This window comes from Syzygium oleosum, unplaced genomic scaffold, assembly GCF_021117445.2.
Source record: "Syzygium oleosum isolate NSW1041296 unplaced genomic scaffold, Sole_v2.1 Sole_v2.06, whole genome shotgun sequence".
In the NCBI taxonomy this organism is placed as follows: Eukaryota; Viridiplantae; Streptophyta; class Magnoliopsida; order Myrtales; family Myrtaceae; genus Syzygium; species Syzygium oleosum.
In genome coordinates, this window is record NW_026607490.1 from 7,370,984 (window position 1) to 7,396,867 (window position 25,884).

Here is a 25,884-nt window from a genome sequence, read left to right on the forward strand (position 1 = left end):
CTTAACTTTTTTCCCTAAAGCCTTTGAAGGCCCACAATGATTGGACAAAATTGTGCCAAACGCATTGTCTCTTTTAAAGTTGACCTAGTATTTGCTTAATTAGATCTCTAGATTATCCATTATTACGCATGAATTACAACCACGAATGTCCAATTCATGTCTATGTTTATCATTAGTATGCTAGGCTCAGTCTTCATGTCGATGCCAGCTTTCAACAGGAACGCGAATTGTTCAAAAGAAAAGCAAACTTGGGCATGGTACGTACCATACTAAACCTTCCATATATTGAATTTAAAAGAAGGCCGCCAATCTAATTACAATACAAATAGCTCAGGACACATGAACTCTCTCTTCATGTTTTGGCAAAATGTCGTTGGGTGGGCAAAACCTAAAGAGCAGCTTCTCTGGCTTTACATGATGCTGCAACTCTCAGTGTTCTCATCACTGAACATGTGTGTGTAAGGATCAGAATATCCTCTTGCTGTTGTTACCATGGGCATGGGTTGCTGGTGGTAGTTCATCATGGGATGTGGCCTCCCATACATCATGGGCATGGGCCTCAGCATCTCATTCCCATGGGCGCTTTGCTGGTTCATCATCATCATCATGGCCATGGGATGTTGTTGGTTGTATGCATTTCCTGGGCCTGCCATTGGCCCATATCCTCCACCATTCATTGCCATTGGTGCAGGTAGTCCTCCAACTGCTGGAAAGTTCCCCATCTGGCCCTGGTGGCCCATTGGGTAATTACCAATCTGCGGCACCGGAGCGCCGTACCCGCTGCCGCCGCCTCCGCGGCCAGCTCCACCCCGGCCTTTGCCAGGATTAGTGAAATCAATATCAAAACCAGAATTCATCTTCTTGCCTCCACCACCACCATTGCCATAGTTTCTGTTGATAGCTCCATTCTTTGGCCCACTTTGCTTTGGATATCCTCCGTTGAAGCTGTTTTTGCTATTTTTGCCTCCACATTTATCATTCTTCCCTCCTTTGCCATATTTGCCCTCATTTTTCTTGCCTTGGCCTTTTCCCAACATGGGTATGCGAAAGATACCACCTTTCTTGGCTTTCTTCATTCCCTTAGTACCCGTTTGCCCATAAGCACCAGCAACCCCCATGGGGGACGGCTTGCGTGGTGTACGTGAACCGAGATCGAGCTCAAGATCGTCATCGGAATCGTAGAGACTGTCATCACTCACATAGTCTTCGTCGTCCTCATCGAGATCAAACGTGACCGATTTCTTAGCTTTGGGAACCATCTGCATCATATCCTTGGACCCTTTTGGCTGGATATGCCCAAATCCATTCCCACCGCCCTTTTGGAAATATTTGTCTCTCTCACCACCATTGCTGTTGGAGAACTGAATTTGCATGTTCTTGAACTGGTGGTTGAGTTGGTTCTGGTTATGGAAGCTCTTTTCTTGAGCTCTCCATATCTCTGCATGCTTCCCTGACTTTATGAGCTTCTTGATGACTGTCCTGGGGTCGATATAACCCATCACAGTCACCTTCCCCAGCTCCGCGTCTATGGAAATATTCTGCACCCCTATATGAAGACATTGCATTAGAAATAGAGAACTAGTGACAATGATTTTTACCCCAATATGATTAAACAGAGAACCAGTGCAAAGGGAAGGTGAAGTACCATTTATTTTCTGCACCAGCTTCTTCACTTTCTTCCTACAGCCATCACAGTGTATGTTCACTCTCAGGACACAAGTCTGCAAAATCCAAGCGCAGTCATGCTGAGATTAAATCCATAACACACTCGCGAAGCAACTTATTTGTGTAAGTGAGTTTTCACCGTATGAAAGAAGAGTGGATCAAGAGTAAGGAAACACTACCTGAAGCCTTGACGGGCCCTGCTGTTTCATCATTCTATTATTTCACCAGGGGAAAACTGATCAGGAACAGAGAGCAGAGAGGCTCTTTCAAGCTTCAGAGGCACTTGACAAGCAGTAACCAAATACTGTGACTTGTTGGCTCTCTCTCTCTCTCTCTCTCTCTCTCTCTCTCTGTGCTGTGCTGCTTGGGCAGAGGCAAATATCATGAGACAGGAACAATGAATCATCAATTACGTGTTTTTATAACTCAAGAGAGGAATGTGAAATGCGATTGGTACCTCTGCTTTTTTCCTTTTTCTTTTGGCTCTATGGGACGCTGGTTTTTCGTCTGCTCTTGCTTCCACGTTACCGTTGATCCATCTAAAAAGACTCAAATCAAGAAGGAGAAAATTGCAAGAGATATTACGAGGTGCTTTTGTCGGTGAAAGATGTGTAAACGGGAGGGTAACAGAGAGAGAGAGAGAGAGACCCACCACCACCACCACAAAAGAGGGCATAAGCTTAATCCCAAACAAAGCAATTGTGTTCCTAGTCCAACGTATATGTTTCGGTCAGAAAACTGCTTTTTCTCTTCTTCTTCTTTTCTTCTTGGCAGTTCAGCCTTTGACTGAGCTTTTTTGTGTCCTTAGGACCCCGTTAGAATACACAAATATCTTGCATGCGTTTGTTAGCCCTAATGAGAGAAAACGAACATGTTTTTAACACCATTCGTGCTTGTTAATACAATATGAATTTACGGTGGATTTATGGAGAGAAAAGTTGGAAGTGATTTTCTTACAACTTGGGACGTTTCCCTTTTCCTGTGTTTTCATTAGAATCTATAACTTAACCTAGAAAGGGGTCATTGCATTCGTAAATGCGAGGGCAATCATAAAAAATTGAAAAGAAATCGATCAGGCGAAGAATATACACAGCCAACTCGAGTCCTCAAGAAAATTTCTCGGAGTAGAGTGAATGCTGCAAGTATGGAGATAATTAGGTCATCCCCGGGGCACTCCTCTTTCAATTGCAGGACACCATGTCAAATTCACCTACTCGTTCACCCAAAGAACAGAGTAGCACAAGCTTCATGCATTTCATTCCCGTTCATCCAAAATCCGTCATTGCCCGACATTCCATGGCTCTGCGACTAGTCGCCAGAGGACCTAGAAGCTTCTCGACGTGCAAAATGACTTAGACGCGACGTGCAAAATGACTTAGACGCGACGGTAGGATATAACTAACTCAGCATAAATCTCACATGAACGCCAATTTTTATTGTTTCCGCCTTGCATGGACGTGAAGATTGCCTTGAAATCATCAACTGGCCAGAAGAAAAAACGAAACGCCATATTTCGTTCAATCAATTTCGATATCCAGGATGCGCTGCGCTGGGGTGTACAGGCGTCAGCCCCAAGACACCCCTTGAATTTTGCTGCAGATCCCGATAAAGAGAGCTACAGTGAGTCTCTAAGGAAAGTGAAGTGAACGTACATGGGACAGTGCTTTTAATCTGTAAAGCAAGATCAGGGACGATACAATTTGTATTCCAAAGCTCAAAAATCCTCACTTTTGTCTCCTCTTCCAGGACACTCAATCTTTGACCCAACCTTTTGAACATTTGAAGCTTCCTCTTTTCTCCTTTATGTAAAGCTTGTGTTGCAGATTATTCCCTCTCCTGACATACGATCTGCTCATATTGAAGGGACCACACACACACATCTGGACAAAGTAAAACACGACTACACACCCATATACACAACTAGAGAGAGAGAGAGAGAGAGAGAGAGAGAGAGAGAGAGAGAGAGTGCTGAAACTCAAATTAAAAGACCGAATAGGGTAAAAGAGCAGATATAAGTCATTCCCTTCTCTTTGATACGTGAGGGATTAAATGTACAAGTTCTCACCCCTATTTATAAAATGGAGAGAACTTTAGGCTGAAAGGAATGTGATTCCCCAAAGGATGAAAGAATCGTATGTATGAACAACCCGCTTTCACAAGCAACGGAAGCTGCTTGCTAGCTTGGAATATGATACAAGAAAGCTATATGAACACCACCGGTGACAAGTCATGTGGCTTCTTCGGAAAGAAAAGAACCTTGCTCACGCTGGAGCTGGAAGACAAAAGGTAGATAGTTTCTTGTTATGCAATGTCAGTAAATTTTTTTTTTTTTGGTAAGTACAATGTCAGTAAATTTCACGCCAGTTAATCACAATAATCCATAAGGTCATTCAATCCGTACCTCTAGCTACTTTTATTTCAAGGAGTTCCTGAATCGGCTGGCGACATATTGGACATTTGTTGGATTGGAGCCTCAACTCTTTTGCACAGTCACTGCACATACACTGCAAAATGAAAGGAAAGCTTGGTAAATGCCACTATCAAACTCTAGGAAATAGAAATTAAGTAGACTGCCGGCATCAATAGCCAAATCAAACAAAGGCCGATTGACTGAATTCCTGCAAGAGAAAATTTGAGTTTGTGTTGACTCCTGGATTCACTACAAGTGTCTATCAAGAGACATCGCTTAACTGTGGCCATTTGTACACTCCAAGCTAGACTAAGATTCTGAATAAATTGATTCATCCGACAAGGATGCCGAACTCCCCACAGAAAGAGAACAGCAATCGTCTCTATTTAGGTCAATTGATTTCCACTTGCAGAGCTGTTTCTTTGATTTTGAAATATTAATAATATAAGAATGACAATTCTGTCAAGATAAAAAGTTCACTTGCATTCCTCAGCATTCCGGTCAAACAAAATGCAACTAAAGCTTCTGGAAAGGACTCTTTCCTAGGCAAAAAGCATGCACAAGTCTAGGCAGAACGTTTAAGAACCAAATGGCATGGCCAACTAAATACCGCTGCCAGAAGTCATATAGATTAACAAGAACAATCTCGAAGAACCAGAGATGAGGACATCAGGTACATACAATAGCAATCAGGAAGTTTTACAGAAAAAAAGTACCAATCAAGGAAGCAAACTGTTTTTCAGCCATGGGACATACTGGACCTAGGAGAGAGGTTCAACGTGAAGAAAACTTCTTGCTGGATCGAGCAAGTCCTGTTGCAAAGTTGGGATCACTATTGGAAAACTTGTTTTGGTGGTCGAAAATAGCAGAAACCAAAAGCCCCCAATTTTGGAACCTACAGACTGACAATTCATCCACCCAATAGTTCAAATACCATTTTTCTCATGCCATAAGATGGAAACCTTTTATATGACATCTTGACCTAAGTTCATTGCTAGTCCAACTATTTTTATTTAAAAAAATTCTGTAATTATTAGCACCACTGCTTATGGGAACATGGAAGAGGGGGAAGGGGTTCATTGGACATATGCTCAAGTTTAAAACTCTCACCATATGTCTGCAAGGCAAAACAGCTGTATCCTTTGGCTCAGTCATGCAAATGACACATTCTTTCCCTGGATCAGTGTCCTCAAAGGCAGTGTCTTCTGAATTGCTAATTCCATATATCTCACGAAGCTCATAACGAACTCCCTCCACCCACAAGATTTGCTTGACGACTCTCACTCGAAAATTGCCCTCATCATTTTTCTCTAGGACTGCTAGAGTAATCTGAGCATGGGAAGATGTTGCAGGCGAAGGCTGATTGGGCTGCTCATCCACGGGAGATGGTACACTTGTTTCTGCACAGATAACAAGAGGGAAAACATCCTCATTTTGGGAGGGCTTTGAGAGCTCGTCCACATCAAAGAAACCAAGGTCAATGCCGCTTCCAGAAGGTTGACAGAACTTGTGGGCCACTCCCTTCTGAAATGGGATTTTTCTTGGTGCATACATCTCAGGATATATAGGACTAAAGGCGCAGTTGTCCCCTTCCTTAGCAAAGTAAAGTATGGTAATACTGCCCAAAAAAGGGGAGAAACTAAGCAGTTAGATAAGTATGGACAAGTCATTCTCAGGTAAAGATACGGATTACCATCAGTTTGCCGTTATAAGCACAATCCACCAAAAAATCCCCAATATACAATGCAACAAATAGACTAAGCCTGATGCTAAGCAATTAAGCACTAGTTTCAAATCCTTAATCATTTGTTATATACCAATATTGTATCTGACATCCAAAAAATCACTGCCAAATGTCAACAGTTGATAAATTGTTTACAACTGGACCATAGATTCTAAGATTTGATACCTGATCTTTTAGAAAAACACAAAAACTGGCACAGTCAGCTCTGACCAACAATATAATGAAATTAACCAAGTGTTCCTCAAATTATGCTCCTTGAAAACCACAAAAAACATTTATGCATTTTGGATTACTTGCAAATGAATCATTTACTACTAGAAAAACACAAAAGCACAATACAAGAATCAAAATTCTAATAGGACGCACTATGAAGAATTCCACTACAGATTTTTTGTGGTACATTCTGCAAAAGTGCTGCACAAATATGTGTTACCATATGAATTCTCCAAATTAGGTTGGTAAGTTGACGCTCACCAAAAAGAATCACTATGAATCTTAGGTATTATGAGCATAATTGCCTGTCACTAACTAACAACCTCAGGGAAAACACATTCTGACCAATCTGTTCACAGAAAAACTCTACTATAAAAAAACAAAAACCAAAACATGCATGTCGAAAGAGGCACATGAGCATCAACCTCCAACATCCATTTCTCAATCTCTTCATCTGAAAGTGAGATTTTATAGACGCGACGATCCCGTAATAGCACCATGGAGTTTCATATACATATTGTAAGCAGCTGTGGTACAGATTATCAACTAAAACATCTGTCTAATCAGCTCGGCAATTGACATCTGCAGTGCTATATGTAAAACCGAATCACCTTCGCTAAAACAACAAATTCTCTGATTTTTTCGACATCCCATAACAAAAACTCTGCCTGATCCATACACGTTGGTTGCACAATATCTTGCTATATCCAAATTTCTCCAACGGGTGAGTTATGATTGTAATTCCACAACTATTCGACACGATCGAGATAGTAACATAAGGGAGATCTCTATCTATGATGAATATCGGAGTGCTACGCCATCCGAAGGAATCGCTAGTGAGAAGATAAATACCGATCTTCCCGGAATTTGGTTAAAAGAAGTCATCGCGTACCTGCCATCCACAAGCGCATCGAAAGTGAACGAAACCAGGTGCGAATCCGAGCTCTGCTCGTCGAGCAACAGCTTTATCGTGTCCTTGTGCACGTTCACGTCGTTCTTGACCTTCTTCGCCGTCTTGTGGTCTACGTACGGCGGCGGCGGCGGCGCCGCAGCAGCAGCGACCGGCCGCACCGGGCCGTAGGCGCCCCACGCGCCGGCGCCGGCGCCGTTGCCGTAGTAACCGAGGAACTGCGAGTAGTGCGGATGGGGGGGCTGCGCGTGAGGGTAGCAATTGATCGGGGCGGGCGCGTAAGCGCGGGAGCTCGAGGGGGGCGGGTGCTGACCGTAAGGGCCGTACTGGTGCGGGATCGGAGGCCGCGGGGCCGGCGCGTAGGGCGGAGGGTGCGGAGGCGCGGGGTAAGGGTTGTAGGGGTTGGCCCGAGGAGGAGGAGGAGGAGGAGGAAGAGCAGGAGGAGGTGGTGCGGCCAGAGAAGGAAGCGGCGGCGGCGGCAGCGGCGGCGGCGATGGGGACGGCAGGGGACGCGGCGGCGGCGGCTGCTGGTGCTGGTGCTGCTGCCGCTGCCGCGGCGGCGGCGGCAATTGAGAGCTCTGGTGGTGCCTGCCGGATTTGCTCCACAGGAGACCCATTGCTGGGTAGAGATAGAGAGAGAGAGAGAGAGAGAGGAAGGTCGATCGGTGGTTGAAGAAGAAGAAGAGGAGGAGGAGGAGGTTGACGCCGGGACGTCGATGATCGGGGAGGAGGAGGTCGAATTCGAAGGGGAGAAGTCAAAGAGGGATGACGGCGTCACGTGCACGCGGTCCGCGGGACGGGCCGGAGCGATTTTGTCGATTTCCTTTCCGCAGTTTCGTCCGGCGGGATTTTCTTATTCGGACAACAAGGCCGTCCTCGTATTTTGCCGTACACCTCTTGCATCCATCGCTTTAAATAAAACTATTCATTCTCAAATCACCGTATTACGACTCAAATGATCCCCTAGTGATCCCTGAACTTTTCTTTCGTTCGGTATGATCTCTAATCTTTAACCCAAAGCTTAATATGGTATATAGAATTTTAATTTGTTCGATATAATTCCTGAACTTTTGGTATGTGTTCAGCTTAGTTCTCGAACTATATGAAAATATTTAATGAAATGATGACATTAAAGAACATGTACGGAAAGTTTAGGGGTTCGAGGATCGCATTACACGTTTAATTTCCCCTCAAATTATTAAAGAAGAATACCATCTACCATCTATCTAGATCGATGGGTATTCCTATTTTTATCCGAAATTATCAAAACGGTTGAGTGATGTTTGATTAAATATTATCGGGTTAGTTGAGCTCGATTTTTTGATTTCCTAAACATTATTTCTGTTTATATGTGAATTGATTGATTTCGAAGTTATTAATTGATAAAAAAAAAAACCTCTAGAGTCATTGCTCTAAAGTCTAATAATGAATTCGACCCAAAAAAAAGTCTTATAATGAAAAGAAAGGAGGATAATTATATAACAAGTTCTAAAATTTGTCAATTTCTTTCGTTTGTAACTTTTGATTTTGATTCGAGAAAATGTACATCGAAGTTGCAAGTTTTGATGACTTAAATGAACGAAATAATGGGTTTAGAATTTAAGTGTACGAAGCAGGGAAATTTCGGACTTATCGTATTATTATTGGAAAGAAAGAAAAAATCGAAATTTTTGGACAAAAACAAACAAATGAAAAAAGAAGAAGAAGAAGCTTGGCCCAACTCGTCGAATGTCTTTGACATTTGTTAGTAAATTACTCTTATTTCGACATAAAATAACACAGACATACGTGATTTTCAATAAAATTCCTGTCCCCCGCATGTTTGTTGAGGTTATGGAAAAACACTCATTCTTAGAGTAAAATGAAGGGAATGATCTCTTTGTAAAACACGTGTCATACAATAATTAAGGTCAAAATACTACAATTCTATTTCATATCCTTCCTATATCAACTGATCATATATTTGTATATGCCCAAATTTTGATTATGTTGTTTCTTAATTTAAGTAACAAACATACCACTACCATAGTTTCTCATCAGATAAGACGAATTAGTAACATAATTCAACTATATATATACACGATACTTCTGTAAACTTCATATCATGAATAGTATTGCACGCCGACCTTTTTTAATTATATTTTAAAGAAAAATAATGACATGTGCTTTATTTTTATTTTTTTTATCAGTCATATCTCTAACTCTAAGGCCGCGTTTGGTCGACCGGATAAAAGCCAGGATATGATATATTTTATCTTATCCTGTGTTTGGTGGTGGTCCAGGATAAGATAAGGTCGGATATAGACCGGATATAGCCCGAATAAAAAAATCCGAGGGGGGAGATGGGATAAACCCCGATAGGATTTCTAATATCTATTTTTCTAGAAACCCTATGCTCCACTCGCCGTCATCTTCATCCCCACACCTTGTGCGCTTTCACCAAAAAAATTTCTCGGGTTTTTTTCCTTCACCGACTCCTCCGGACCCGTGAATAGAAAATTTTTTTTATCATATCCAACTTTAAATCCGTAATCCACCAAACAGTGGATAGGATATGAAGAAATCCCAGGATTTCTTATCCTATCCTATCCAGTCTTATCCTGTTTAGAAATCCGGACAACCAAACGCAGCCTAATTGGTCTCTGACTTTTACTCCGCCTCTTATAGAGCGCGAGAGTTAAATTCAGCACCTGTGATACTAGCATCCTTACCTCCGATCCCTTTACCACTGGGGCCGTATACCTATTGGCATGTATTCGTTCGAACCGTATAATTTCCATCCCGTAATAAAATATGCATTTTTTGGTATTTGTACGAGCCAGCCTTCTTGATCCCATCTTGCGAGTTTCACCCCTCTCTCTCTCGCTCGCTCGCTCGCGCGCAGGTGCAGCTCGAAGCTCGTCGCTCTCCCTCCCGTTGTGGTTTTGCGTTGCAGCTGCCGAGGATAGAGCTCGGTTCATCTCTGCAAATCCAGCACTGAGCAGAAACCAGTGAACCCCTCTTTCTCGCTCCGGCTCCCCCGATTGGCGGCTGCCTTTTGCCGGGGGTCAAAGGTTAGCTATCTTTGCGAAATCCTCTCGTGGGCTTCCTCTGTTGCCAATCTATAGATCTTCGCAAGAGCGAAAATGGGGGAAAAAAGATCCTAAATTGGGTTCGTCTGTTAAGCTCCGGGGTCGGTTTAATTCAATTCCTATTGCGGCATAAGAAGTTTTCTGTTTTTTTGAGCCGAAAAGAGAGAACTTTTTCGATATGAATTCGTCTGGGATCCCGGGTGGGTTACTCGGCGACGTAGGGCGGGAAGTCGGAGGACGTGTTGCGACGAATCGATCGCGCTTGAGACGGAGGGAGATGTGAACTGTGCCCTGAGCTAGAGCTATTGCAGTTCCCTTAAAGATTGGTAGATGGGCAGTTTGTAGACAGTTTTTCTTGGTCTGACAATCTTGCATTTTTTTTTTTTTGCGGCTGCAAGTGTTTGAGGGAAGGAATATGATGATTGGGACTTGCAGGGTATTTGCTTGCGCATTGGAGAAAGGCTTCGTTGCTCTTTCGCTGGAGGCTGCATTTTATCCGCGTCGCGGTTGACACCATTGGAGGCTGGATTTTCAACACCGTGGTGAAGCAGAATCGCGGTTTTGGTTGCAAAATGGGAGATGCAGAGGATGGTGGAAGGCCCAAAAGGGCCGTTTTCGTGACTGTTGGCACTACTTGTTTTGATGCTCTCGTGAGGGCAGTGGATACTCGGGAAGTTCAGCAAGAACTGTCTGCTCGAGGCTATACCCACCTTGTTATTCAAATGGGTCGCGGTACCTACACCCCCAAAAAGGTACATCCCCTTTAGTATCTCTGAAAAATTTGATAGCTGATTTTGATGATTGCATTTTGTTACAGTGCAACTGAATAGTTGGTTTTTCATATTTTTTTTAGTTGATTGCCGAGGTTTCTTTTTAGCAAGAGAAGATTTTTTAGGTCCGTGTCTTTGTTCTGGTATGGGGTATGTGACTTGAGCTTGGATTTTGTTTAAGCAATCCTAATAATAAGAATAGGGATTTGATCCTGATGAAATGATAATTTGCTAATTTTGTGGTGAATTTGCTTCATTTCTGATGGCTATTGGTTGTACTTTTATGCAAATATTATCCTTTGTGCTTTCGTGAGTTCTTGTCGTATAAAACTTTGAAGCGTGTTTTTTCATCGTGCACTTTGCATCATTCATTCGAAATTGGATGAAACAGTCTGATGGAGAAGATGGTTCTCTAGTCGTGGAGTACTTCACTTTCTCATCGAGCATAGCGGATTATTTAAGATCAGCATCTCTCGTGATCAGTCATGCAGGTTTGATCTCCTTTGCTTATCATGACTCTCCCCATTTTTTTAATCCTTTCCTTGTGGTAGGGGTGCTTCAAATCATGTTCTGCTGTCTGAAGCCACTTTTATTTCATTTTTCCAGCTGATTGTTAATGTTGCTCACATTTGAGGCCGAATGACTAATGAGTGTAGGGAGATCTTATTAGAGTGTCACTATTTCTGTGCGTAGCACTTGTTCTATTCTAGGTTATGCCAACTGTAGGCAGTTATTAACAATTTGATAACAGTTATTAACATTTTGATATCAAATAGACACCCATATTTATAAGGATTAGCAATTTTGAAAATACAGTTTTCTGTGGATTAGTAATATCTGTTAGAGACTAGTTGAACGTACAAGTCCAATGGCCTGTTGCAGGTCCCACCGTGCTTCTTAAGAGTTTTTAGCTTTCCATTCAAAGGGGCTTGCTTGCATTTAGTAGTCAGTTGATTGGACATGGTCGCTTTATTTAAATTGCCCTGAGCTCTGTCTTCATGGCACAGATTTTTTCCCATCCCATTGCCTAGGGTGTCCTTATAACATATTTTAGTTGCTTCTGCGGCAACTTTCGTACCTTTCACCTTTACTTTTGCCCTTGGTAAGAATGCATCTCTCGGTATGTATGTGTTTTACCCAGACGCGCTGTTTCAAGTCCAGCTCATGACAAAGGATTTATAGGCCATGCTTCTCTCCTTGACACGAAGTGGCACCTACTTTCTCATTCGGACAGTGGCATGTAATGATTTAGCTGCATCTGTCTCAAAAAAGAAAAAGAAAAAAGAACAGGAGGAATCGTCTGTGATCAGTGACAGCGCTAGATTCCTTGCTAAGTTGGATGCAGGATTTTCAGCACTTTATACTTCTCAGGGTTTCGACCAAAAAAAAAAAACTTCTCAGGGTACGGCATCATAAGGTGTGCAGGTTGTGGGTCTTGTGCTGTTTTATGTTACCTTTTCTCTGTCATAAGCATAAAAATTCAATTATTTTTGCTATTGCTTGATTCTTGACGAGAGAAAGAATGGTAGAAGAATTAAGAACGATAGGCAAATAAACAGGGAGTGCATTGCAAATTTTCTTCTATTTTCATTACACCGTCAGTGCTCATTTCACATATCCGTGTGCATATGACCATAAACTATCTCTGTTTTCATCCCTTTTTTCTCCTTGTCTGTTTCTTCCTCCCTTTAGTTTGTTGGTGGGATAAGGCTGTTGTTGCTATGTAAGGCACCTGAGGGTTGGGATTGTGTTGAAGCAGGAGAGTTGAAATTTGTTTCTTGTGCTGCAGGGTCTGGGAGTATTTTCGAGACACTTCGACTTGGTAAACCTTTGATTGTGGTGGTGAATGAAGATTTAATGGACAATCATCAAAGTGAGTTAGCAGAGGAACTAGCCGAGAGGAAGCATTTGTATTGTGCTCGTCCTCAAACACTTTATAAAACTATAGCAGATATGGATTTGGAGTCTCTCCTTCCTTATGTTACCGGGGATGCCACGCCAGTTGCTAAGCTTATAAACAGGTTTTTAGGATTTTCGGATGATTGACAAATTACTCTGAGTTGCTGAGCATTGGCTGAGTATTCTTTTTGAATCTTTTAGAGAGGCAATGCAACGGTTTTTGTGGATAATGTCAATTATTCTACAGTGTGATACCATTCCTCCTTGTGTCATATTTACTTTTTAAATTTATTGAGCAAGAGTAAGGTGGGTCAGACATATAGAGAACAACAAAATCCAACAAATAGTGAATAGTGAATACAGAGTTATTCCTTTTATGTTCTGAAATGCTGTATATTTTGTCTCCATGTTTACTTTTCTTTTTGCTTGCATGTGCTCTTGGGTTATTGTTCTGAACTCGAATCTATGGCTTGTGCGAAACGGTTACTTGCCAACCACTGTCCTTCTAGAGTGACATATATGCTAGCTGTTAGGTTTCCATTTTAGTGCAACTCTGATGTTGACATCATAATTGCTATTATTTAGCTCGACCAGTGGCTGGTTTGACATGCTTTTTTATTTTCCTTCCGGCTCATAGCCTTGCTTTCGGCTAGATGCAGGAGAGCCTTTGTTAAATTCTTTGGCAGAGAGCACCTAATGAAAAGTTCATTTAAGTAGAAAGGTGAACCTGAAAATTAGAGTGACCTTCATTTCGTCAATTGCCAAGATGAGCTAGAAGGTTTTCCTTGTGAAGTAATGCGCGAACTGATCATGTTATAAGCACTTCGAAGTGGTTCGAAGCTGTTGCATTTTCATTGTAATGCCTCAAGCATCCAATTCAGAACAATCACATGGTGTTTTGATTCTCGCACGACAGTTCTTAAAGGTGTGGAAGTATATGAGGTCGACAGCAATTAGCGAGGCGGATATTCTACTTTGTTAATTTGTAGCGGACTGATAGATATCTCTTCCTCTAATTAGATAACTAAATGACTGATGTAGATATCTCAAGTGATGAATTCAGTAGCAGCATCAGAACATATGCAGGTGAGAGGCACCATACCTTCATGAAAGAGAGGCTGTAACAGTGATTGTGGGTGTGTTAAAATGAAGGTTGCATCTACTCTTTTGAAGTAGTCCCTGCAATAGAAAGAAGTTCCAAAACTGGATGGGCACATGAGCTTCGTGACTTTACAGGCGAGCATTCGATGCAATTTAATTCAAAAGCTAGAGGACAACAAGAGGCACAGACCCACCTAGTTCATTGATGGTCCAGAGTGCTCGCAAGGAAACAAGGCCTGCACAAGTCTTTCGTCAATTGCTGAGTAGGAGACGTGAGGTTGGGAGATCATCTAATTTAGGCGTGAAACAAGGTCTCCATGAGTGTCTTTTGTCAATTGCTGAGCTGGGGGATAATTGCCAAAAAAGTCTTAAATCTATTGTATGGGATGCCAATTCAGTCCTAAATTTTTTAATTTGGCCAATTTAATTCTAAACCTTTTGAGGATCTGTCAATGTAGTCATTTCGATCAATTTTGGCTAGAAATTGTCGACGTGGCAATCTAGTTAGTGTTGCTCGCGTCACGTCGGATGACCGGTGTCCTTATCAGCAATTGTTGGCTTAAAATTGCCCGTAAGGATTATATTAGCAAATCGTCAAAAGGTTTAGGATTAAATTGGTCAAATTTAAAAGTTTAGGGCTAAATTGGTCAAATTAAAAAGTTTAGAATTGAATTGGCATCCGTACACTAAATTTAAAACTTTTTGGTAATTTTGCCGCTGGGTAGAAGATGTGAGGTAATTTAGGGTGGCAACCTTTGATACGACTAGATAACACGATTCGAATATAATATGCAATTAGCGGTTTCAGTTGAGATGAATGTGTTTTGATCAATTTTGTGTCAATCCGCGAGACACAACTTGATCGTGTCATGTTCGTGTCCATCCGCGAGACACGAAATTGATTCGTATAACCCGTCTAAGTTAACGGATTAATGTTGACTCGACTTGTGTGTGGCCTGTTGAACATGATTAGTTAAAGCATTATTCTTTTCATGTCATTCGTTATAAAGATTATAAATGGATGATATTTTATTAGCTCATGTTTTTTAATTTGATTTTGATGATATTTTGTCAATGGATTATGCAATTTGTAAATAGATTTTTAACGAAAAATTGAGGATATTTCGCAAGGTTCATATTGGCAGGTTGATTTAATGTGGACGGGTTGATTTTGTGTTATGACGGGTCATGCAGTTGTGTCAACCTATTAAACAATTATTTAAGCGTGTTATATGGACAAGTCATGTCAATACGTTAATTTTCGAGCTGCGTTTATGTCACATAAATTGACATGATTAGTTTGGATTGACTTATTTTATAATATGCTTTTGTATCGATATGACATTGATTTATTTTATAATATGCTTTTGTATTGACATGACACGAATATGACTTGCGAACACGAATTGCCACCTTTAAGATGCGTAAGACGGTCATAAGTGGTTTGATATATTTTCCATGGCATATTTGACCTTAAAAACTGAAGGATTAACCAAATTTTTTGCTTAGGTGGTGTCGACGAGTGCCCTCGGACCGTTCTTTTGAGTTGTGACAGATGCATTTTCAAACAGTAAAATATGCCTTTAAGATCACGCGTTACAATCAAATAATGTTACAATCACCGATGCTTAACAAGTGTTCTCTGCCGTTCCCAATTCCCTACCATTCAGATCCTTAGTGTTAAGTTTGAAGTGACTGCACCAGAATTTTCTGCTGTTAGAAGTTCTTGGGATTGCTGAATGAAATGTGACAGACCAGAGCCTTAGAAGAATCCAATAACGATAACGTTCAGACCGGTTCAGGGTTAGGAAAATGACTAAAGAGGTCTGCTTTCCCGGTACGTAATCCACATTGTCCTAAGATTCAGATCAGGAAGATTTCAAACTCGAAGCTTTTTCCAAGAGGAAGAAAGAACCAGAGATGTCTATTAAAGACAATATTAAATGTTGACAGTGTTTGTGTCTGTCAGTCGTTGATGGTCCTGTTGTTTTTTTTGCATGCAATCCGGGAGGTAATTTGACTTGCAGCGCCAGTGATGGGTTGCCTGTCTAAGGTTTTGTTTTCATTGTTTATATATTATACTATAATCGCATTAACCAAAGCCTCTGATACCAGTTACAGCCTGTGTCTTGTGGAGTCTTGCAAATTCTTGAAGATTATGTAATGTTTGGGGCTAGTGTGGCACGGCTGAAAAATGACTTGACTCCGAGAATTTTCTGCCGGAATACCAAAGTTTCATGAGGATATTGATTGGGAAGTTTGAATGTTTGTTTAATGATTGTTTTGTGGATGCAGGAGGATGTGGATGAGCAATGAAACAGAAGCTTCCAAACTTTTCTCTGAAACATAGACAGAGACCATTCCTGCGGATGATACAGCAGAAGGGACGAATGAGGTAGCCCAACACCCATCATTTATATTTGAGAGAGAGAGAGAGAGAGAGAGAGAGTCCATTTGTCCTGTCTTTTTCAGGTCCATAATCCAATTTTTCTATATGATAGGATACAGACGTACTTGTACGATATGAGAACATGCTATACTTGTCCTTGGATATTTAGAAAATATTGATATTTTTCTAATAAGACGCGCGTTTTAGGGAAGTTGTCCAATATCGAGACGTAAAATGTCACGAGATTTAACGGGAAATGTTGAGATCTTTGCGATAGTTTTGAAGGTTCTTTTTTAAAGTGTGATGGTCATGCATCTGATATCTATCTATAGAATTTGAGATGGTGAATGTGTCGCCTATAAGGTACAACTTGGGAATAATAATTTACTAACATTTCATTGAATAAATATCCATTAGAAGACTTTTTCTATATATTCCTTGCATTGCTGTGCAAGTCATTGTAGTCTAACCTCTCGGGAGGGAAACCCATCCTCTCTCCCTCGCAGATTCAACCACATTTAAACACCTCTCTCTCTCTCTCTCTCAAATATTGAACTCTAGCCATTTCTAAGTCTCATCTCTCTCTTTCCTCCTCCCTCTTCACACTCATGGAGACCAACACAACTTCTGCAACTTCCAACCAAACACATCAACACCCCCACCATCACACACCTCCTCAGCCCCACCACAACCACCATAGCCTTCTACACTCCAACTCCATCTTCGCAATCATCATAGCCACAACTTCATTGATCGCTCTCTTAGCCATTTTCTTCATCATCTTACTCCTCCGACGGCTCAAGTCCGCCAAAAAGAACGCAAACTGGGAAAGCAGCAACACAAGCTTCAACAAGTCCATCAGTGTTGCTCAAAACACTGTGATCTACAACTGTAGCCCAGGTAAGCTCAAATGGGTACTTTAAAAATTCAAACTTTTGCAGCAAAACTGCTGGCAGGGTGATCAATGCTAGTGCAATCTAACATTGTTTCTGTTGTTTCGTTCGTGTTTGAATTCTGGTATAGATGTGAAGGGAGGGTGTTTGAATGGAGGGAATTTGGGGCGCGGATCACTCGGGGCGGCAAACGGTAGTAACAACAGGAAGAGGAGAGGAGTGCAAGTGTTCACATACAAGGAGCTTGTAGTGGCCACAGAAGGGTTCAGTGAAAGGAATGTATTAGGGAGTGGAGGGTATGGAGTGGTGTACAAAGGGGTGTTGAGTGATGGGACTGTCGCTGCAATTAAGATGTTGCATTGGCAAGGCAAGCAAGGAGAGCGTGCCTTCAGGATTGAGGTCATTCAATTTCACTTCATTCATTACCACTTTCCACTTCTTGTCTCTATTTGCCTGCCCTCTCTCTCTCAACTAATTTAATGCGGATCATATATTCTACTCATAATTTACTTAAAACGTCTCCCCCCAACCGGATGTTCACGGCACAGTTTCAGTTCCCTAACACGAAGGGTGAACGAAATTTTGACTCGAACTTTAGATCGCTGTCATGTGATTGATAACGTTAGGAGGTACATAGTTCTAGACTTCTGTTTGCTCTCTCTCTCTCTTCTGAGTTTGAATCTAAAAATGGAACATGATTACCATGAATGTATATAAAGTTCCTTCTTCTCTGATACCGTTAGTTCCACGTTACGAAAAGCATTAAGCAACTTGCTATTTCATCAATTTCACAGAACTTCAGCATAACCCAGCTGCTTCCTCCTAAAGACAAAAAGTTCTTTAATTGCTTGTACTTGGAAGTCAAAGCAGAGCTGAGTGAAATTAAGAATTATTAAAAGGCACGAGCAAGTGTATTGGAGGTGTTGACTTTAGCACATTGGGCTCGCTTTCTTTACTTCAGGCACAGGGCTCACATCTTAAGCATAAATTCCTTGGCACTTTCTGCTCCACTGCCGTGCCTGCACCTATAAATTGCTTTGTGAAACAACCTTTCGCACGTAGCTAATGCATAATAGTCCAACATTGCACATGGATGTAAATTAAACTGCAATTTTTGTACTTGGTTATCCATTTAATTTTTTTTTTCAACTATGGTAATGCAGGTCGATCTCTTGAGCAGGTTGCACTCACCATACTTGGTGGATCTACTGGGCTATTGTGCTGACCAAAACCACAGGCTCCTAATATTGGAATATATGCCCCGTGGTACACTCAAGCATCACCTGCATCCGTCACACCCACACAGCCAACACAGACCGTTGGATTGGGGGACCCGGCTAGCGATAGCCCTCGATTGTGCTAGGGCCCTAGAGTTTCTGCATGAGCACGCGGTGCCCTCGGTCATCCACCGCGACTTCAAGTGCACAAACATTCTGCTCGACAGCAACTTCCGTGCCAGAGTGTCCGACTTCGGCCTGGCCAAGATGGGGTCAGACAAGGTCAACGGCCAGATTTCGACGCGGGTCCTGGGGACCACCGGATACCTGGCACCAGAGTGAGTAGTCCATTAGTTTCTCACGACTCTCATTGTTCATTATCAGAAAGAAACCAATGAAAACAACGGATCATGAGCTAACATCCGCACATGGACACCACTGAGGTCCCCATCAGGAAGATCACCAATTTTTTCCTCACAGATTAGCTGGTTGGCAGGCAACAACCCAAAACCATGACTAACTAAATACCACTAAGACTAGCTGTCATGCCATCATTTTCATATCTGTAGATTATCTTAGCAGTTTTTATCGTGAAATAAGACTGTATGATGATATCAAATATCATCATTCGTGAGTTAACAATTCACTGGTTTATTGGCCATGCAGATATGCTTCAACAGGTAAGTTAACAACGAAGTCTGACATATACAGCTATGGTGTTGTCCTGCTAGAAATATTGACAGGCCGAGTACCAGTTGATAGCAAGCGCCCTTCTGGAGAGCACGTCCTAGTTTCATGGGTTGGTATCTTTAGCCCTTCCACTATTATAATTTGATTGCATAATGACAAAGTTAGATGATAGGATCAATCCAGTGCCCTAATATATGCTATTTCTTCGTCGTTTCACTGAGCTGCAAATTTGCACTAGCATTATGTTGTGCTATGGTCATTCATTGGATGCTAATCAAAGTTAGACCGCAGAGTTTTTTTTTTACTGGGTGTAGTTAAGTCCATGCAATGTCATGCCACTTATTCCTCAGCAGTAAGTCAAAGCACAAACTTAACGCTCTCGAATGTATCAGGCTCTTCCGAGGTTAACTAATAGACAAAAGGTAGTGGAAATGGTTGATCCAGCTCTGAAAGGCAACTATTCGAAGAAAGAGTTGATTCAGGTCAGCGTACGATCTTCTGAATGCCAAATATAGACTATGCCAACTTAACTATACCATGCCGCGCTTTTCCTTCTTGACAGGTAGCTGCTATTGCAGCGATGTGTGTGCAAGCGGAAGCAGATTATCGTCCTCTAATGACGGACGTCGTTCAATCACTAATTCCTCTGGCTAAGAACTACTCCTCAATCAGTTCTTCCAATTCCTTGAGATTTCAGAACAGTTCAGTTAGCCCCAGGTACTAGGCATAAGGGATTCATAAGACGACATTTTCCTTATTGGAGGCATGAAGAATCTTCAAAATTCAGAGGGCCCATCAAATACACAAGACGACATGCGAATACAGAAGAGCATCAAAAAGGAATATGGCATGCAAATTATGAAAATCTTGACTGTCAAGATTGTGCAATCTTTTTCCTAGATAAGGATATACTAGCCCTATCCAGAAGCTGTACATGCTCATCTTAGGCAGAGTATTATGTAATGTTTTCACATTCTCGAAGATCATGGTTCCATGATTTCATATTTGATAAGATAAATAAATGTCAAAGAAATTGCTCTTCACTATGGTATGACAAGAGAAATCAAATGTTGAAACTTTCATCAGGAACTAACTTAATTTAATGACAATAACAAGGATCAAGCACATGTAAATTACAAGAAAATTTGGTCATCACCTGCATAAGCAAAAAGATACGATTAGAAGGCCGTCGAATTAATGAATATAGGTGACAAATTACAAGGAGCAACGAAAAAGGCTTGTTGACACTACACCTGCCGGGGAAAAAATTTGGAAAATCTTAAGATAGAGTTATTGCAATATCTTAAAACATGCCACAAGTTGCCTTTCCACGGCATGGCAAAAGGAATTGTTTCTCTTCCCTGCCTAGACAGACTACCCAGACAAAATTGAAATTAAAGCAAGTTGATGGGCAAATGGAAAAGCTGCCGCCCCACCAAAATTGGCAGCAAAAAATTCGATTACCTTTTATGTATGAGACATGCGTAAAAGCACGAGCCAAAAGAAAGAGAGTGCTCCATGTCATTCTTCAGATCCAGTCCTATCAAAGCTACTAGGAGACAAAAGTGAGAGAATATCACCCTGGAAGACCTGAAACGACACGCACCCCGGACATCGGAATAATGCAGAAGTCTCAGATGGCATGACTTTTTCCTTCCTCGTTTCTCCACTGAGAGAATAGTACCCTGGAAGCCTTGAAACAACAAGACACAACCCAGGCCGTGCAGAATAATGCAAAGTCTCAAGTGCCATATCTCATTTTTGCCCTGCCTTTGAGGAGAGCAAAACTTTTATAAGATCAAATCTTTCATTACATTTTGCGATACAGTTTAACAGAATGTCTTACAAATTCTGACATCAATTCAATCAGCTTCTACAGTATGTTCAGAGCCGCAACATAATCGGCATAATTTACAAAGAAACTGGACGTAAAAACCCTTGATGTTGAAACATCACCATCTATACACAAATGAAACATCAGGATGAGAGGTTCTGGGAACTAATACAACATAGAAATAGCTAGGAAATGAGAATCTTCTCTTCGTGACTACTGCTCTCAAATCCATCTAACAGAATTTCGGCAAAAGTTTAGAAATAGATAATATGCAAGCACCTGGTCAGGGAACAAAAAGAATGTCAATGTACTTCCAGTAGCATAAACCATGGGCCCAAATGCCTGAACAGATGGTTCCTCATGTTCAAAGCATTAATCTGCCAAAACATAAATCTCTCAACAGCTTTTCTCAGCATCTGTGTCTTGGCCAGTACTTGGTTCCCCTCCCCTCCCATCTTGTGTTTTAGAGTTTCGTTTACCAATTTTATCAGCATATTTCGCAAAAGCAGTAGAAAGGGCCGACTTAACAGTCAATTCAGGCTCTTTTCTCTGGCGCTTGCTCGTCTGCGCAAAATCATCTACAATTTCCTGGTCTTCACTTATTGAGCCAGGTTCAGCATTTTTCTGCGCAGGAGCTTCTGGAGCTGCAGCAGCAATGTTCGGAACCACTCGCTTGAATGGTTCGTGAAAAGTATCATACAAGCGCCTTACCTACTTCAAAAGCATAAATAGACAAATTGAAATAAAAGTCTCGAATAGAATTTTAATATAAGTACTGCAGTAGGTTCAAGATACAAGCACCTTGCGCTCCCCTATACCAGGACATCGAGCTAAATCTTCCATCGAAGCATCCATGATATGAGAAAGAGACTGAAAAAATGCAAATCCCGGTTAAGATTTCTAATCTTCGACAAAAGGATAGTCTCCGGCTACATTTATTTGAAATGAAAAGAGACAATTAGGAAGATTTCCAAAGCAGAACACAGGGCATACCCCAAATGTAGAACCAAGGGTGACAACATCTGTCTTATTGACATGTCGAACTGTTGTTAGAGCATGAGTCAGCTGGAGGAAAAGGAAAGATTTCAGCTTGAACAAATGCAAACTTAAGAAACATAGTGTAGATTCTCCCTAATGTCTAGAGCAAATATCTCCGAAGAATCGGATAGACTTACTAACAGCAAAATGGAAATTGGATTTCTAGAAGGAACAAATCCAAGATAACATAGAATACCCTTGATAAGTAGTCTGTATCCATTTGCCCTTGAATGATGTCAGCAGGCTTGTTTTCATAGACTTTTATAGTCTCCAAGTAGCGGCCACACTCTTCCAAGCTTGGAAAAAGAAAAGGAAGAAGAAATAGAAAAAAACGGTAAGATATTCTCCAAGACCACAATGAAGCTGTTCCTTGCCGTGAATGATGAAACAAAATCTAGATTTGGCTGCAGCAGAATTCCAACTCTACTAAAAATATTTCTCCCGTAACTGTTATATTTACCACAGACATGTCCAAGAAAAATCAGTACCTCCAACCACACAAGAGTGTGCAGTCATGGAGCAGAGCTGTTTTTGTCACTTCAAGAAGAGGCTTAACTACATCCTCCTGCAATGGATAAAGTCTACAATTTATAAGCCTCTTGCTTCAGGTAAACAAGATTGTATAAAATTGCTTCAATGGCTTTAAAGTTTCCCCAAGACTGATAAGGCAGGTTAAGAGAACAACAAACAAACAAGTAGCTCACCACATCAACATGACATAAAACAACTCGGAGCTTGTAGTTCTTCTGCAGCTCCCTTATTCGATAGTATAGGTAATCTGGATGCAGCAGATGATACCGAAGGCTACAAAAGCAATAATGAGTTATCAGGTACACGACCTCGAATACAAAACTCAAGGCTTATGTGGTGATATTCTACTTCAACACGTGTTCAATTAGCAGATTGCATGCAATACCAGAAGTCATTAGGACCATTGGAGATCCACATACCGGGCTCAATTGCTTTTACAATTCTCTGTTCTCTCCACTATAGTTGTCCTTTAGGTCCATTTCAAATAAAGATCAGGGGGTCCAAAAGTGCCAGCGAAAACTCCAGTAGCCATGTGCATTCATAAAACGAGCTTAAATTGCATGAATGATTCTGAATTTGGTGTAGTCTTATGGTTTGTCTATAAAAAGTATTTTCACCGTAACCTATAATTTCGTCAATGAAAGAAGATAACAGACTTGATTTTTGCCGTAGGACATCCACGTTTCAGAAAATAAAAATTAAGCAACACCAACAGAAAAAACATTTCTAAAAATGAACTGGCTCTAGTGACTGTTTCACAATCATCAACGATATGCATTTTTTTCAAAAATACTGTGAACTTTTTGTACATGCTCACCAATTAAGATGATCTTCATAGCAGCTGGATGAACAAACACATAAGAACAAGAAAGGGGGAAAAACTCAAACCTCAAATAAAGAGCACACGAGTTCTGCCCAAGTAAGTAGTCACAAACTATATCGGCAAAAGCCCACCTCACATTCCTGATATGTTTGAGCAAGGGATTCCCCTTCTGCACAAGGGAAAAGGGGTTAGATAAAGAAAGATGAGTTAAAAGAGCTCTATATGCTGTACAATTTTATCAGGCAGAAGCTGTTTCCCATTACTTTTGTCTTTTTGAGATGGTCAGTGTTATAAAATATTGTAATCCTATAAGACTATAAATATACTCGAATAAATTTGATTATTTTAAGGTTAGAGCCTGTCCTAAAGCAAGTTCCTAAACTGAATTTTCCAAAATATAGAGTCTTACGCAAAAGGCATAACCAAAATCTCAGACCAAACTCATCCGTGGTTTCCTTCTGCACCATTAAAAGGATAACGCCATAACTTCCTGAAACCATAACTTCTAATTACAACAGCTCCAGAACAATCGCCGACATGTGACAACAAAGCAATTAATAACTATGTTAATGGTCATGTCATCTTCCTCCTTAATTCAGGATCCACGGGTACACTACCTAAACCATAAATTGCTAGAGTTGCTCTCATTCGATAATCTGAACTGATCCGGCAATTGCATGCTCAATATTTGATCTTGGTAACAAAATCAACACATCCATACTTAACAAAGCTTCGTCCTTTCATATCTGAAAACAAAGATTCAGCCCTCACGATCTTTGAGTAAGAAGACCCTTACTTGTCTAGGGCTCACCAGGATCGCATTGCGGCTCTGCGCGGCAAAAGACGATTTTGACGACGACCCAGCAACAGCACCGGATGTACCAGCAACGCTAACACAACGAAACAAGAAGACACCCATCAAGTCAACGAGGGAAAAAAAAAATCCATCTTTCTCAGCTATGACGCGAAAAGAAAGGAACTTCCTCCAATCCGAAGTCATAGCAGGCTTAAAAACTGAGAATTCAGCACCTCCACGTCGAGGCGGCGGCGACGTTAGGGGCGGCGGCGGGAGGCGGAGGAGACGGAGACGGAGGAGGAGGAGGGGAGTAGAATTCGGAGGATTTGAGGAAAGAGAAAGCTTGGGAGAAAGAAGGAGAAGGGGTGAAGAGAGATTGCAGGGTCGATCTCGGCTGAGAGCTCTCCAAAACTTCTTGGTACGAAGGGATCTTTATCACCGTCTTGCTGCGGTTCGGCCGACGCTGAAGGCCGTCATCTTCTTCTTCTTCTTCTTCTTCTTCTTCCTCCGCCGCCCGGTTCTCCATTTCTCGGCGTTAGCTTCGCTTGATCAGCGCCATAGCGTCCATCTTCAGGCGTTTGCTGCTGCAGAGAGAGAGAGAGGGAGAGGAGTTGCAGGTTGGGCCGACCGTTTATACCGGTGGGCGGGCCTGAGCCTTTGGCGGGGCTGGCAAAGGCAAGCCATCATCACTGGTGTAACTTTGGAAAAGAGTTTCTTTCCAAAAAAAATATAGAATTTCTGGACATTTGGTCAGTAGAATGAACTGAATTTGTCTTTTTTTTTTTTATGTTGTTTATGTATTTTGTATAATTTTTTTGAATTTCACATACATCTTTCTTGTTTATTTTTGTATTTTGGAAATAAAAAAGTGACAATTGTCATACCTGTTTGAATGAATTGAAAAAAAAGTAAATTTAAACCCTTTATTTAAGTTAAGACAGGGATGGAGACTCGTTAGGGTTTAAGGACTTGAGCTAGTTCACATGTGGCTCGTATAGGCCAAAAAAATTCCTCATATCAACCCCATCAGTATTCCGACAAAAAGAATCCCATCAATATGAATAATCATAATCGAAACCCGTGCGGTGCGCGGAAACAAATAACTCCATCAAAGTTCAATAAAAACAAATTTATACTTTTAGATAAAAATCATGGTCTCGATAACTATTTAATTAATGGAGTTGATCAAACATAGGTAGGAATGTAAATAGACATTCATATCTATCCGTCTTCTCATGAAGAGAAATTTTTTTGTGCTCAAATTTGGTTTTTACTATAATATCAAGTGCACGAAGTCAACGAGTTTTGAAAGTTATGTACACAAAATGACAGTTTTAAGATTGAATTGTTGGGAGTTGATAAATTTTAGGATTTGCGTTACAATTTTTCCAACTTTTCTTAAACTAGTTTTTTTAGGTTATGTGAAAAAGTAAGATCACGCACTACACACAAATATCATAACGTGTGCATTTGGCCAAAAAAAATCTAAAAATCATTAACAAATTCTCTCGAAGGGACACTCTATCGAATTAGAGAGTGAAATATCGACAAGTGGCTCCTCACATTTTTATTAGATTCTTAAATAGTGTCAATGATGTGGCAACTAAATGTGCACAATGGCTGAAATTAAGATATTAATGTTAATAGTTTCATCATTTAGGCGGCGAAATTCCATCTCTTCCCATCAAGTCAAAGGTTGCCATAGTTGGATTTGTAGACCTTAAAGCTTGTGTAACGGGGCTTAGAAAACGGGTTAATTCCAAAAAAAAGCACCAACTTTAGGTCGAGGGACAATTCTGGCCTGAACTTTTTTTTGTTCCATAAAAAGCCACTAACTTTAGGTCGATGGATAATTCTGGCCCGAACTTTTTTTTGTCCCATAAAAAAGCA

General features: G+C 41.1%; 5 protein-coding genes across 9 annotated transcripts; 2 read left to right on the forward strand and 3 right to left on the reverse strand.

The window, feature by feature from the left end:
* Positions 1-262: 262 nt before the first annotated feature.
* On the reverse strand, positions 263-3,000 carry LOC115686021 (heavy metal-associated isoprenylated plant protein 32-like). 2 transcript variants are annotated; one of them, XM_056312245.1, is made up of 5 exons: positions 2,324-3,000; positions 2,123-2,204; positions 1,845-2,025; positions 1,646-1,721; positions 263-1,546 (listed from the first exon to the last, which is right to left on the reverse strand). In XM_056312245.1, the coding sequence occupies exons 3-5, from the start codon at positions 1,875-1,877 to the stop codon at positions 411-413; spliced, it is 1,245 nt and encodes a 414-aa protein (XP_056168220.1). In that variant the 5' UTR covers positions 1,878-2,025; positions 2,123-2,204; positions 2,324-3,000; the 3' UTR covers positions 263-410. The 2 variants fall into 2 exon arrangements, with proteins under 2 accessions (XP_056168220.1, XP_030467059.1); XM_030611199.2 differs by lacking the exons at positions 2,123-2,204; positions 2,324-3,000 and having other exon boundaries at positions 1,845-2,054.
* Positions 3,001-3,634: 634 nt separating this feature from the next.
* On the reverse strand, positions 3,635-7,803 carry LOC115685961 (probable E3 ubiquitin-protein ligase LUL4). The gene is made up of 4 exons (XM_030611115.2): positions 6,925-7,803; positions 5,186-5,693; positions 4,067-4,169; positions 3,635-3,937 (listed from the first exon to the last, which is right to left on the reverse strand). The coding sequence occupies exons 1-4, from the start codon at positions 7,557-7,559 to the stop codon at positions 3,927-3,929; spliced, it is 1,257 nt and encodes a 418-aa protein (XP_030466975.2). The 5' UTR covers positions 7,560-7,803; the 3' UTR covers positions 3,635-3,926.
* Positions 7,804-9,796: 1,993 nt separating this feature from the next.
* LOC115686023 (uncharacterized) lies at positions 9,797-12,954 on the forward strand. The gene is made up of 3 exons (XM_030611202.2): positions 9,797-10,765; positions 11,175-11,274; positions 12,573-12,954. Exons 1-3 carry the CDS (start codon positions 10,586-10,588, stop codon positions 12,827-12,829), a joined length of 537 nt encoding a protein of 178 aa, XP_030467062.1. The 5' UTR covers positions 9,797-10,585; the 3' UTR covers positions 12,830-12,954.
* Positions 12,955-16,626: 3,672 nt separating this feature from the next.
* LOC115686020 (probable serine/threonine-protein kinase PBL7) lies at positions 16,627-20,015 on the forward strand. Its single transcript, XM_030611198.2, has 6 exons — positions 16,627-17,072; positions 17,196-17,464; positions 18,229-18,620; positions 18,949-19,081; positions 19,365-19,454; positions 19,535-20,015. The coding sequence occupies exons 1-6, from the start codon at positions 16,781-16,783 to the stop codon at positions 19,694-19,696; spliced, it is 1,338 nt and encodes a 445-aa protein (XP_030467058.1). The 5' UTR covers positions 16,627-16,780; the 3' UTR covers positions 19,697-20,015.
* A 745-nt stretch (positions 20,016-20,760) lies between these two features.
* On the reverse strand, positions 20,761-24,573 carry LOC115686022 (DNA excision repair protein ERCC-1). Of its 4 annotated transcripts, none has more exons than XM_030611201.2 (9): positions 24,228-24,571; positions 24,010-24,088; positions 23,264-23,367; positions 22,549-22,648; positions 22,333-22,409; positions 22,041-22,140; positions 21,800-21,871; positions 21,608-21,676; positions 20,761-21,517 (listed from the first exon to the last, which is right to left on the reverse strand). In XM_030611201.2, the coding sequence occupies exons 1-9, from the start codon at positions 24,518-24,520 to the stop codon at positions 21,203-21,205; spliced, it is 1,209 nt and encodes a 402-aa protein (XP_030467061.1). In that variant the 5' UTR covers positions 24,521-24,571; the 3' UTR covers positions 20,761-21,202. The 4 variants fall into 4 exon arrangements, with proteins under 4 accessions (XP_030467061.1, XP_056168348.1, XP_030467060.1 ...); XM_056312373.1 differs by having other exon boundaries at positions 20,761-21,478; positions 23,995-24,088; XM_030611200.2 differs by having other exon boundaries at positions 23,995-24,088; positions 24,228-24,570.
* Positions 24,574-25,884: the final 1,311 nt, after the last annotated feature.